The sequence below is a fragment of the Mobula birostris genome, chromosome 11 (genome assembly GCF_030028105.1).
Source record: "Mobula birostris isolate sMobBir1 chromosome 11, sMobBir1.hap1, whole genome shotgun sequence".
NCBI classification, from domain to species: Eukaryota; Metazoa; Chordata; class Chondrichthyes; order Myliobatiformes; family Myliobatidae; genus Mobula; species Mobula birostris.
Window position 1 is genome coordinate 30,007,484 of NC_092380.1, and position 14,983 is coordinate 30,022,466.

General features: G+C 43.2%; 1 protein-coding gene across 2 annotated transcripts in view; it reads right to left on the reverse strand.

Moving 5' to 3' along the window:
* LOC140204986 (casein kinase I) overlaps positions 1-13,517 on the reverse strand; it is a 65,662-nt gene extending 52,145 nt beyond the window's left edge. For both annotated transcript variants that reach the window (XM_072272031.1, XM_072272030.1), the window contains exons 1-2: positions 13,434-13,517; positions 13,092-13,179 (exon numbers count right to left, since the gene is read on the reverse strand). In XM_072272031.1, the coding sequence (XP_072128132.1) occupies positions 13,092-13,167 (76 nt within the window). In that variant the 5' untranslated portion in view covers positions 13,168-13,179; positions 13,434-13,517. The remainder of the gene's footprint in view (positions 1-13,091; positions 13,180-13,433) is intronic.
* Positions 13,518-14,983: the final 1,466 nt, after the last annotated feature.

Sequence of the window (14,983 nt, forward strand, 5' to 3'; positions counted from 1 at the left end):
CATTGGCACTCTAAAGTGATGGACAAATCACTACGTTACCAATTGTATCGAAGTCGTGACTCAATTATTCAATCATCCATCACTGGCAAACCATGACTGGTGTACACAGACCGATATAAAGTACACTTCAGTTTACTTGCCTTGGGCTACCCCAACATTACCTCCCAGATTCACACATGAATAAAGCAAGCACATGGCAAAACATTTACTTAAAGTTCCAAGAGAAACTCCATCCCGAATTAGAAAGAAGTTACTTTTCCTTTCATTATTAGATCAAGACCATAGTGTTCCATATCCAAAACTGTGCATGTATCTTCAGTAGACACACTACACTGGTTTAGGTCAGCATCTCACCACCCAATTGGAAAATCGGCAAGTGTTGCTGGGATGGTGTCATTTAAACAAATGAAGTTAACAAATTTCAAGTGATACTATTTTCTATCATGATTGGTATTTCACAAAGAATGTGCTCAATTCTCTGTGATACTGGAAATCCACATCATCAAATATTCAGGAGCTAAGCACACAGTACAAAATAAAGCAACTCAGTGCAGTTCAAAATCCTAAACCTTGGGGTCGCACTCGCATTTCTGAAGAACTATCAGGCTTCAAGTGAATTCAGAATGAAGTTAAAGAGGAGAGGATGCAAGGGCAGTGCTTTATTCTTGGATGTCCAGAAGATCTTTGGCTTGAGGGACATCCTTCCTCAGACCAAATCACCTTGAGTGAGGTTATAGATAAGAGTTATAGTCAACCCTAAGGTACAGGAGGCAGGTACCTGAAAAGGGAAAGGGAACAGGCAGACAGTGTAGAATATCCCTGTGGCCATTCCCATGCCCCTCAATAAGTATGTCACTTTGGATACTGTTGAAAGAGACATCCTACCAGGGAGAAGCCGCAGTGATCATGTCTCTGGCACCGAGTCTGCTCAGTGGCTCAGAAGGGAAGGTGAGTTGGTGGGGGAGAAGAGTGGTACAGTAGTGATAGGGTTTTCCATAATTAGAGGAGCAGACAGGAGATTCCGTGGATGTGAAAGAGACACCTGGATGGTTATTTTGCCTCCCAGATGCCAGGGTCAGGAATGTCTCCAAAGGGGGAGGGTGATCAGTCAGATACATACTAGTATCAAAAACATAGGTAGGATAATATAGGAGGAAGTCCTGAAGAGAGAATATCTGAACATGAGGGATCCTTGCGGGCAGGTTAGCTAGAGCTGTCGGTAAGTGCTTAAACTAATTTGGCAGGTGGATGAGAACTGATGTAATAGGGCTGAAGATGAAGCAGTTGCAGTGCATAATGAGATTGACAGGAAGGACAGGTAGATGATAGGACAAAGTTGCAGTCAGTGGTGTTTTGAAGTGTAATATGGGGCAAAAATCGAAAAGGTGATGCATACAGGACTGAAGGAGTCATATTTGAATGCACACAGTATAGAAAACAAGGTCAATGATCTTTTAGCATAATTAGAGATTGGCAGGTATGATGTGGTCATCACAGTGATGGCTGAAAGATCATAGTTGGGAGTGCTGCATGCTCAAGGAGATCTGTTTTTTTGTGAGAATGATGTAATGGTCTTTTGGAGGTCACCTGATGTGATTTTCCCACCAATGTGAGGTCACGTGATGACATGTGCACCATAGCTGTATAAGGGTCGACCCAGATGACACAGTAGGTTTTTAGTTTGTAGATTCCCAGGTAGCCCAGGGTGCTGTCTCCCCGTTTCTGTTGCGTGGTTGTTTTTGTGACGCAGTTTCATTTTTAAAATGGAGTGTGCGTTCTGTTGCAAGATACAATATTATTGGACTAGAAATTTTTGCTAGATGTGTTGATTTACTCAATTCCAACAGTAGAGGGGAGAGTGAAGAATTTATCGAAGTACAGGATCGAAGGATCGAGAGGAGTCCGCATCGTTTGGCAGTTTAATAAAGGATCGACCTTATTGAGTCTTCGTTGGAGGAGTAGCGACCTGCATCGAGGATAACTCTTGCCAAAAAGAGCAAGGAGTTCATGCAAAGGTTTGCTCTCTCTCTAAAAGAATTTAAGGTTAGTTGTCTAAACTGTTTATTTTCGGCATCGTGAATCCTATGGACAGAACCAGCAGGAAAGTCGCGTCTATGAAGAATCTTTCTCCAGAGAAGTCTCTCCCACTTGAACGTATAAATCCATTGGACTTTCAAATTTATCGCTTTAAGAACTATATTTGCCGTTATCGCTTTAAGAACTGTTTTCGCATTTAACGCTTTAAGAACCAGTGCCGAGTGACGAGTTGGTGAATGGCTACATATCGGTTAACTTCCAGTTAAAGTTTTCGTTTGTTTTTTTCCTTATCGTTTATCCGTGTTTAATAAATGTTTGGTTGTTTTTATATAACCTGTCTCGATTGATAGTCATTGTTGCCGGTTACGTAACAGGAGCTTAACATGTGAGGATACACCTTATATCAAAAGGACAGGCAAGTCGGCAGAGAGGGTGGGGTGGTTCTGTTGGTAAAAATTGAAATCACATCCTTAAAAGAGGTGACTATGATTGAAAGGTGTAGCATTTTTGTGGGTAGTTAAGAAACTGAGTTATATATCAGCCTCTGAACAGTAGCCAGGATGTGGGACACAAATTACAACATGATATAGAAAAGGCATGTAATAAAGGCAATATTATGATAGTCATGGGGGATTTCAATGTACAAGTAGATTAGTGGGGGGTGGGGGGGTGGAAAGAAACACAACAGGTTGATACTGGATTCCAAGAGGGGATTTGTAGAATGCCTACGAGATGGCTTTTTAGAGCAACTTGTGGTTGAGCTCACTCGGGGAATGGCAATTCTGGCCAAAAAGTCTAACTTGGACGAGACTGACTACACACCAGGGTTCTGAAAAAGGTAGCCAAGGAAATTGTGGAGGTATTACAAGTGATCTTTCAGGAATCACTAGATTCTAGAATGGTCTGGAGAAATGGAAAACTGCAAATATCATTCTACTCTTTAAGAAAGGAAATCATAGGTCAGTTAGTCTGACTTCAGTCGTTGACAAAATGTTGGAGTCCATTACTAAGGATGAGGTTTCAGGGTATTTGGAGGAACATGATAAAGTAGACGAAAGTCAGCATGGTTTCCTGAAGGGAAAATCTTGCCTGACAAATCAGTTGGAATTTTTTCAGGAAATAACAGGCTGGACAGACAAAGGTGTCAGTGGATGTTGTGTACTTGGATTTTCAGAAGGCCTTTGACAAGGTGTCGCACACTATGCGGGGCCTTTTCTGGTTGGTTGCTGCTGACTATACTGGTTTTCCTCAGGAGTTTGCTTTGGGACCACTTCTTTTTACATTACACGTCAATGATTTGGATCATGGAATTGATGGCTTTATGGTCAAGTTTGGGGATGATACAAAGACAGGCGGACGGATAGGTAGTGTGGAGGAAACAGAGGGACTTGGACAGATTGAGAGAATGGGTAAAAAAAAAATACCAGATGGAATATAATGCAGGGAAGTGAATGGTCATACTCTTTCGTAAAAGAAATAAAGGCTTAGACTATTTTCTAAATAAGGAGAAAATTCAAAAATCAGAGGTGCAAAGGGAGTCCTACTGCAGGATTCCCTAAAGGTTAACTTGAAGATTAAGTCAGTGGTGAGGAAGGCAAGTGCAATATATGCATTCATTTCAAGAAGACTAGAACATAAAAGCAAGGATGTGATACTATTGCTTAATAAGGCATCGGTTAGACCACACTTGGAGTACTGATCACAGTTTTGGGCTTCTTACCTGAGATGTGTTGGCATTGGAGACAGGCCAGAGGAAGTTCATGAGAATGACTCCTGGAATGAAAGGGTTAACATATGTGGAGCGTTTGATTACTTGCTGGTGTTTAGAAGAATGAAGGGGGACCTCACTGAAACATACCCAATATTGAAAGGCCTAGCCAGTGTGGCTATGGAGAGTATTTTTTGTAAAGTGCAAGTTTTTTTTTTGTAATGGTCAAATTCTGATCCCATGTCTTATGGTCGTTATGCCTTAAATCATTGGGTCAGTAAATGTTTTTGTATTGCCACCAAAATTTAACACGTAATGTTTGGCAGCCATACAAGGCTTATGCTTCCCACTCAGAGCCACAAGACATAGAAGCAGAATTAGGCCATACGGCCCATTCAAGTCTTCTCTGCCCATTCCATCAAGGCTGATTTATTATCCCTCTCAACCCATTTTTCTGCCTTCTCCCTGTAACCTTTGACACCCTGACTAATCAAGAACCAATCAACCTCCTCTTTAAATATATCCAGTGACTTGGCCTGTGGAAATGAATTCTAAAGATTCATCACCCTCTGGTTATCTCTGTAATAAAAGGGCATCCTTCTATTCTGAGGTGTTACCGTGTGGTTCTAGACTTGCCCACTGTAGAAACATCCTCCATGTTCTCTCTATCTAGGCAAAATTTGAGCTAGCAGCCAATAATGTAAAATGCCATCCACAGTGAATAGAGAGAAAGATATTATTCATCCAAGATGACAAAATATGGGATTTTAAAAAGCAAATTAAACACAAGAAGATTTGGCAAAGTGCATCATAAATAGTATCATATCCAACAGGCTGGAAACTCTACCAGTCTGAGGTGCAAAATTAGCAGAGTTTTATTTTGTATTATTGTTTAAACAGAGTAACACATTACTCAGCAACACCAAAATAGTAAAGCCCCATGCAGTGGTCCTGCTGAAGAATCTGAGTATTTTCTGTACAATTTTAGATCACTTATTGATAGAAGTAGAACAAAGTACATGAGACAGGCTTCAAAAATAACACCCAAGCAAAAAGTAACAATAATTGGCATCTGACACCTGATCAAAGTTCAGTAGAAATAGGCAAACAAAAGAAATTTTTCCCTTTCAACTTCCTGATTTGACATAAAAAAGAAATTCCAATTAACCAGATTTCTTCTTCCTCCTCAGTTTCATAAGTACAATCAAAAACAGAAGTGGAAAAGAAATTAAATCCAGTGTGTAAAGCAAACAAATCAAATAATGAAGAGTCTAATTTCTGACACAAAAGAACCAAGCTATAGTTTTCAAAGTAGAGTCAACTACACAGCTTTCATAATTAGTAGGAAATATAAGCCTTATTCAATTTCTCCCTAAACTAGTGAGAGGAGGCCAGGAATTCGCTAGTGTCACAGAAACAGTTAATATCTCTGCCTAGATTCTTGTATCTCCTGCATTGTCCTTTCTTTAGCCACAGGGTGGTGAATCTGTGGAATTCATTGCCGCAGGCAGCTGTGGAGGCCAAATCATTGCATATATACATAAAGCAGAGGTAAAGAGGTAGTTGATTAGTAAGGAGATCAGACGGTCTGTAGTAAGAGGTGGTTACAGGCAACAAGGGGAATGGGGTTGCTCACTAAGTGACATAACTAATACCACCTCCTATGATTTAAGACAACAACTGTTAAAACAGTATTTTAAATACAACTCACACCAGTTTCAAAACAGAATCATTTATTATCAATGACGTATCACATGAAAGTTGTTTTGCAGCAGTACAGTGTAAAGACAAGTCTAAATTACAAAACAAAATAAAAGTAAAAAAATAACAAAGTAGTATTCACGGATTGTTCAGACATCTGATGGAGGGGCAGAAGCTGATCCCAAAACATTGAGAGTGAGTCTTCAGGTCCAATGGTAGTAATGAGAAGAGGCCGCTGAAGGTCCTTAGTGATGTACCACCTCTTGAAGATGTTCGAGGGTGAGGAGGATCGTGCCTATGATGGAGCTGGCTGAGTCCATAATCCTCTGCAAACCTCCTGCATCCTGTGCATTGGAGCTGCCAAACCAAAATGACCTCCATTGTATGCCTACAGAAATTTCTAGAGTCTATGGCCTATCTCATTTTAATCTATTAGTGGCAAGTTTTGTCTAAAAGTTCATCAGCTCTGACAGTTATCTTCTGTATGTCCACTGCTCCAATTTTTTTTTTTTTTATTAATAGCTTCTTGATCACACTAAAAGGAACTGTTAGAATACGACTACCATGGCCAGTTGGTTGTGAGACTTAAAATGTGTGACTTCTCCCATCAATTGCGATCTCCATTCATGTGTCTGCCCTGCTCAAGCTGCAATAAAACATCAACACAAGAGCTTCTGCAGATGCTGGAAATCCACAACAATACACACAAAAATCTGGAGAAACTCAGCAGGTCAGGCAGTATCTATAGAGTTTATTCAATAGTTGACATTCTGGGAGGAGGTACTTCTTCGGGATTGTAAAGGAAGAGGGACAGTTGCTAGTACGGAAGGTGGAGAGCGGGTGAGGAGTACAAGCTGACAGATTATATCGGTGAAGGTGAGTGGGAGAGGAGGAATGATGTCAGGGCTGCCCATCACAACCCTCTGGTGCCTCTCTCCTTCCCCTTCTCCCATGGTCCATTGCCCTCTCCTATTAGATCCCTTCTTCTTCAGCCCTTTACCTCTTCCAGCCATCACCCCTCAGCTTTTTATTCTTCCTCCTCCCCCACCACCTTCCTAGTCTGGCTTCTACCCTCCCCTTCCACCAACACCCCCCCTTCCCCATCCTGATGAAGGGGCTTGCCCAGACCATTGACTGTTTATTCCTCTCTCTGACTTGCCAAGTTCCCCCAGCATTTTGTGTGTTGCAATGTCACGTCAGATACTACATCCTTCCTTTCCCTACATTTCTGAACCACTTCCCCTTAACAACATAGAACAGTGCAGCACAGGAAAAAGCCATTCACCCCACAATGTCTGTACTGACCATAATACCAATGCAGAGTGCACACCTACCTGCACGAGGCCTAAAATGGCTCCCCCAATTCCTAAACCCTCTATCCAGATAGCTGTTCAAAAGAAATTGTCTTAATTTACCCCACCACCCGGCACTTTCCCTTTAGAGTCACTGTCCCACCACCCGGTCCCATCCCTTTGGAGTCACCGTCCCACTACTTGGCCCTTTCCCTTTAGAGTCACCGTCCCACCACTTGACCCTTTCCCTTTAGAGTCACTGTTGCACCACCCGGTCCCATCCCTTTAGAGTCCCGTCCCACCACTTGGCCCTTTCCCTTTAGTCACTGTCCCACCACCCGGTCCCATCCCTTCAGAGTCACCGTCCCACCACCCGGTCCCATCCCTTCAGAGTCACCGTCGCACCACCCGGTCCCATCCCTTCAGAGTCACCGTCGCACCACCCGGTCCCATCCCTTCAGAGTCACCGTCCCACCACCCGGTCCCATCCCTTCAGAGTCACCCTCCCACCACCCGGTCCCATCTCTTCAGAGTTACTGTCCCACCACCTCGCTCCATCCCTTCAGAGTTACTGTCCCACCACCCGGTCCCATCCCTTCAGAGTTACTGTCCCACCACCTCGTTCCATCCCTTCAGAGTCACTCCACTCTTCTCACTTTCCCCATGCAGTCCACATTCTTACCACCACTCCCCTCCCATCTGAACTTCTCTCTGCTTTGACATTAATCAATCATCTGCTTTTCTTCTCTCCCATCCTGCTCAAGTACCATGTTCACATTAGCTCAACTTCTTTACATGAATGAACTTACTTTCTCTCATTTCCTTACATTCTTCATCTTCAATCCCTCAACAGCAAACTCAACAAGATCAACAGGACACAAAACCATCTCCACCACTCACTTGTTGTCCTTTAGGAAAGTCATAGTCATACTTTATTGATCCCGGGGGAAATTGGTTTTCATTACAGTTGCACCATAAATAATAAATAGTAATAGAACCATAAATAGTTAAATAGTAATATGTAAATTATGCCAGGAAATAAGTCCAGGGCCAGCCTATTGGCTCAAGGTGTCTGACCCTCCAAGGGAGGAGTTGTAAAGTTTGATGGCCACAGGCAGGAATGACGTCCTATGACGCTCTGTGCTGCATCTCGGTGGAATGAGTCTCTGGCTGAATGTACTCCTGTGCCCACCCAGTACATTATGTAGTGGATGGGAAACATTGACCAAGATGGCATGCAACTTAGACAGCATTCTCTTTTCAGACACCACCGTCAGAGAGTCCAGTTCTATCCCCACAACATCACTGGCCTTACCGATGAGTTTGTTGATTCTGTTGGTGTCTGCTACCCTCAGCCTGCTGCCCCAGCACATAACAGCAAACATGATAGCACTGGCCACCACAGACTCATAGACCATCCTGAGCATCGTCTGGCAGATGTTAAAGGACCTCAGTCTCCTCTGGAAATAGAGATGGCTCTGACCTTTCTTGTAGACAGCCTCAGTGTTCTTTGACCAGTCCAGTTTATTGTCAATTCGTATCCCCAGGTATTTGTAATCCTCCACCATGTCCATACTGACCCCCGGATGGAAACAGGGGTCATCAGTACCTTAGCTCTCCTCAGGTCTACCACCAGCTCCTTAGTCTTTTTCACATTAAGCTGCAGATAATTCTGCTCACACCATGTGACAAAGTTTCCTACCGTAGCCTTGTACTCAGCCTCATCTCCCTTACTGATGCATCCAACTATGGCAGAGTCATCAGAAAACTTCTGAAGATGACAAGACTCCGTGCAGTAGTTGAAGTCCGAGGTGTAAATGGTGAAGAGAAAGGGAGACAAGACAGTCCCCTGTGGAGCCCCAATGCTGCTGATCACTCTGTCGGACACACAGTGTTGCAAGCACAAAGGAACACCATTCATCCCTCTCCCATCACCACTTCCTCAGCTCACCCCAAGGAATACAATTTTCCACCACTCTCATCTTCGCTTCCTGTACTGACCCTAATCTGGTGCACTACTGCTTTAAACCCACCATCATGAGATGTATTTTGTTCCGTAAATCTACACTGAACATCTTTCCTCTGCTGAAACCACAATTATAAAACAAACTGGGTGTTTGTTTCCACCATTAACTGCCATCTTACATAATATAGAACACTACAACACTGCGCAGGCCTGTCAGCCCACAATGCTGTACTAACTTATAACCTTCTTAGATCAATCTAATCCTTCCTTCCTGCACATCCCACTGCTTCTCCTATCATGAAAACACCCATCTAAAGGTTTCTTAATATATCTCACTCTACCACAACTACCACTCTATGTAAAAAAAAATTCCCTCCTACATCCCCCCATACTATTCTCCAATCACTTTAAAATTATGCCCCCTCATATTAGTCATTTCCACTCCAGAAAACAAACTGTCTCCGGCTCTCCATTTGCTCCATGTACATGTTCGCTCTAAAGAGGAAATTTAGCTCTCTCAATTTATCCCCATAAGGCATGCTCTCTACTCTAAGTAGCTTCTGATAAATCTTCTCTGCACCATCTCTAAAGCTTCCACATCCTTCCTATAATCAGGAGACCAGAAAAGAACACAATACTCCAAACGCTAATCTAACCAGCGTTTCATAGAGCTGCAACATTACCTCATGATCCTTGAACTCATCTAACATTTTCTTTATGCAAGTGCCATTTGTAGAGGCTACTGTAGCCTAACCAAAGTGGGAATACCAAACTTATTTCTGGCCCAGTTCCTCTATTATCCAAAGGGTTTTCCCACTTCCTGCTCCCTCAAATCCATAGAATTGCTTACCATTCTATTCCCCCCGACCCCCAATCCCCAAACACAAAGATACTGAATCAGGTTTATTACCACTGACAGGTCATTAAATTTGTTGTTTGGCAGAAGCAGTACAGTACAATACACAAAAATATACTACTAGTTACAGTAAGAAATATATTTAAAAAAGTTAAACAAAAATAGCGAAGCAGTGTTCATGGGTTCATTATGTTCACAAATCCGACGGCCAAGGGGAAGAAGTGGTTCCTACAACACAATCATTCATCTAGAAACCCATTCTTTTCTTTACAGACATGGCCAATGTCCCTCTTGAGAGGAAATTCCGCAAAAGGCACCAACTTCCCTCAATATTAATGCCACAACTGGTCTCTTGTGTTAGGACCAATTCAGCTCAAAGTCTTTGTAAATCAAAACTTCGCTATGGCTGTTCGCTACTTGTCAAATGATCTTCCGGTCAAGGTGGCACCAAACTGTGATACCCGCCAGTGTTCTAGCTCAGACTTAGTTTTAGGATCGCCTGGTGGGTTTGGGCACAGAGTGAGGGGAGTGCTAGTGGTCAGGGGTTGTTAATGAAGTTAGATGTTTGGTGATTGGAGTGTTTGGTTAGCCGGTGATTGGAATGCCCCACAGTCGAAAGTCAGCAAGCACTTGAAGTCAACGAATATGGAGGCAAGGATTCTGAAGGAGTTACGAGGGACATTTAGGCACAAAGGTCAAACTCATGATAGGCAAGTTCTGGGGTCTAGGCTGGAAGAGAGGTCAGGAAAGTCCAAAGTTGGAAGCCCGATGTCTGCAAGTCTGAGAGTCCAGGGTCAAGGACTGGAGGCACAGAAGTAGCCTATCTTGGGATGGAGGTCTGTCTGTGGAAGTGTGAAAGGGTCTGTTTTGCTACTGTTGTTGCTTGTGTTGTTCGGCTGAACATCGTGGACAGACTACATTGGCACTGGATTGCTTCATAACACTTACTGGCTGCCCCCAGTATGTCCTAAAGTCGTGTTGGTTGATAATGCAAACAACGCATTCACTTTACGTTTCCATGTACATGCAATAAATTAATTCGAATCGGAATCTGTTTTGCCTAAACAGTGACTGCTCACATCGAGTCAGGACCTTTTTTTGGTAAGACTTAGGGGTAAGAAAAAAAGGCCAACGTCCAAGCAGGAGAGCATTTAAAGAAAAGAGCCACAATATTGTTAATAAGCTCAACCAGTCAGTCTGAGAAGAAACAAAGTGAGATATTAGTGACTAACTGAACAAACTACAGGATTCCACATATTTTACCTTCCAATTTGATAGCCTTATCTGCATAATAGCAAAGGGTGTGGATCATGCCATTCACCTATCACCCATTGATCAAGTCAAATACAAATTGAAAGTTGTTCAACCAGTAAAATAGTGAAATGGTGATCACCAACACACACAAAATGCTGGGGGAACCCAGCAGATCAGGCAACATCTATGGAGAGTCAATGTTTCAGGCTGAGACCCTTGATCAGGACCGACCCCCCCCCCCCCACCTGAACCTCCTTATTCTCGATTCCTCCTTCCACTCCTGTCCCAATTTCTCCATTGTAAAATCAAGTAAAGACTTGCCATAAATTGAAACAAATGTGGCTTCATTGAGTGGGCCATCACAACATGCCAGGTTGGTACCAGACAATACAAGACCGTAACATTCATTCCATTATGGCTGATTTATTATCCCTCTCAACCCCAATCTCCTGGCCTTTCCCTGTAACCTTTGACATCCTTACTAATCAAGAACCCGCCAACCTCCACTTTAAATATACTCAATGACTAGGCCTCCACAGCCGTCTGTGGCAATGAATTCCACAGATTCACCATCTGTCTAAAGAAATTCCTCATCTCTGTTCTGTATTACAAGCTTACAGGAAAAATTTCTACCATACAAAAGGTCATATACTTTCTCCAGAGGTCCAAGAAGATAATATCTAAAGTTATTGAACTTCACTGGCAGGAACACTAGGTATAGCTTGTTCTTCCTTAGGAGTATCATCAACAGCAATTTCCTCCAACTTTCTTTTTTAGAAAGACAGATCTCCTGGGAAAGAGGAAGAGCATTTTGGCAACGTCAGTAAACAGGAGAGCCTCAACATCTGTGCCACAGGGCAGGGCCAACACACCGATGCAATAAACAATACAGGGCATGACCAAGGAAGCTCAACAAAACGTACAGGGGCTGGAATCAAACACGTTTTCTCTACCAGGCAAAAAGTGCAGTATGCCAGTTTAGGATGACAATCAGAACACAGACCTTTACTGTGAAGGTAGGGGAGCACAACAGAGCAGTCTTATTAGATTGATATGGGGCATAAGGCAAGACTACAACTGCAGTAACTCATACAGTTTACAACCCATTTAAAAAATGGAAACATATGTATACACTGGAGACAATTCAGAGAAGTCTCATTTGATCAATTCTTGGGATTAAAAGGAACTGAAGATCATAGTTTTAGCTATCACTCGCTGACGGCTAAAAACAGACAATTTTTAAAACTTTAGATTATAGGGGTGCTTCACTGGGCAACTTAGAGAGCACACTTCCCAAAGGGAAGCAGAAGCATAATTTCAGGACAGCTAGTCATATATTTAAGACAGATGAGAACTTACTCTCTCAGGAGGGTCATGGATCTTTGAAATACCCTTTCCCCTGTGGGGTCTGAATCATACAACATATTCACAGCAGAGATAGACAGATGTTTAATCTACAAAAAGTCATAGGTTAAAGAAAGCTAGCAGGAAAGTGGAGAGGAGACCAAGATCAAATCAGCTATGAGGTGGGGCAGGCTCAAATGACCATATGGCTGACTCCTGACCCCTAGTCTTACATGATATCCAAGAGTGATATACTAGACAGCATCATGATCTTTTATTTTTGCAAAAGGCATCTGGCAAACTATCCAGCAGATGAAGACTCAAAGACCATAGGCACATTATGACAAAAAAAAGACATAGATGACCAAGCTATAAAGGAAGTTATATACACAAGAGATTCTGCAGATGCTAGAAATCCAGAGCAACACACACAAACAAAGGAAGAGCCATTTAGTAATCTAAAAAAATATTTTTTTTCCCTTTTAAGGGGATAAAATGCTTGGACTCAGACATCTTGCACTCCCAAAAATTAACATATGAACACCCATTCTTAACTTTCTAGGGAAAGAGATAACAGTCAGCCTAGCAAATATACATGACTCCCATTGTCTGGATGCGCAGCTCCCAAATAAAATCACCCCACCCCTGCCTTCTGGGACCCCATATTCCAGAGGGTGCCTTTGGAATGGAAGGATCCCTCACCCTCAGTAAAGCCCCACTCATCTCAACGCAAAGCCTCTTAGCCATTGACAGCTCCAGCAACTCCAACAGGGAGAAAAATAATAGATACATAAACAATATGAGCACAATTCGAAAAATACAAGCTACTCCTTTCCCAACTTAATTTCGCATTGAATTACCTCAAGAGGAGATTTGTTCAACGTTGGGTATTTGACATGATTACGTTCTATTTACTACAAAACAAAAACTTACCCAGGTAAATGTCACCAAAGGAGCCACTGCCAATCTTCCTCCCCAGCCTGTATTTGTTCCCAACTCTCAGCTCCATCTTTTCCTTGCTCTGGAAAACAATCAGAAAGAAGAAGAATGAGGCTCGGGCTCAGCCTCCAGTGACTGGCAGCTCCCGGAGTGCGGACGGGAGAGGCGGGGGGAGTCCTCCTGTCCCCACCGATTTCAGCGGTTAAACGTCAATATCCCCTCCCGATTTCGCCTCCCTGAGCCCGACAGGGAAACCGGGCCTTTGATCGGCGGGCTAGGACGGCACCAAGGACCGGAGCAAACAAGGATGGCTGAGGATTGTCCGGAAAGCCCTACCTCCGCCGTCCGCCGCCGCCCCGCTCTCACAGCCTCGCCATTATTGACAACGGAGGCCTGGTGACGTCACCCGGGCGAACCGGGACCCGGATGGATGTCAGAGGGGGGGGGAGGAGGGAGAATTAAAGCAGTAATTACTGGTGTGCAACCATAATACGCTGCTATTGACAAACCGTGCAATGAGATAGTCTTTTGACCTCACAGTGTACCCCGCCATGGCTCTTGCAACTTCTTGTTTACATGCACTGTATTTTATCTGTAACTGTAACACTATTCTGCATTCTGTTACGGTTCAGTTTATTGTCGTCTGCATAAATACATGTACGGACAGGAGGGATGGAAAACTTGCAGCAGCAATTACAGGCGCGCAGCGTCAGATAAGCAGCATTCACAAAAACATAAATTATAAACAAATTGACAAAACAGACCACAATAAAACAAGTGCAAGGTGATCAAAGTGGACATCATAAACCTAGTGATTAGGTTTGTGAAAATGTGAAAAAGACTAAGGAGCTGATGGTAGACCTGAGGAGGGCTAAGGTACCGGTGACCCTGGTTTCCATCCAGAGGAGTCAGTGTGGACATGCTGGAGGATTACAAATACCTGGGGATACGAATTGACAATAAACTGGACTGGTCAAAGAACACTGAGGCTGTCTACAATAAGGGTCAGAGCCATCTCTATTTCCCGAGGAGACTGAGGTCCTTTAACATCTGTCGGACGATGCTGAGGATGTTCTACGAGTCTGTGGTGGCCAGTGCGATCATGTTTGCTGTTGTGTGCTGGGGCAGCAGGCTGAGGGTAGCAGACACCAGCAGAATCAACAAAATCATCCGTAAGTCAGTGATGTTGTGGGGATGGAACTGGACTCTCTGACGGTGGTGTCTGAAAAGAGAATGCTGTCTAAGTTGCATGCCATCTTGGTCAATGTTTCCCATCCACTACATAATGTACTGGGTGGGCACAGGAGTACATTCAGCCAGAGACTCATTCCACCGAGATGCAGCACAGAGCGTCATAGGAAGTCATTCTTGCCTGTGGCCATCAAAATTTACAACACCTCCCTTGGAGGGTCAGACACCCTGAGCCAATAGGCTGGTCCTGGACTTATTTCATAATTTAATGGCATAATTTACATATTACTATTTAACTATTTATGGTTTTATTACTATTTATTATTTATGGTGCAACTGTAACGAAAACCAATTTCCCCCGGGATCAATAAAGTATGACTATGACTATGACTATTGTGCGGGTTGTTTTAAGAAATGGGCGGTTGAAGGGGAGTAGCTGTACTTGAATGTATTGATGTGGAACTTCATTCAGGTTTCTGTGCCTCTTGCCCCACAGATGCGAGAAGATGGTATGACTCAGATGGTGGGGATCTTTGATGACGGATGTTACTTTCCTGAGACACTCCTACTGACAGTGGGGGAGAGGTGTGCCCGTGATGTATTCGGCTATTCTCTGCATTTGAATCACCATACCAGACCATGATGCAAACAGTAAAAAAATTATCAGAAACAGTATCAGCTTTATCATGTCATGA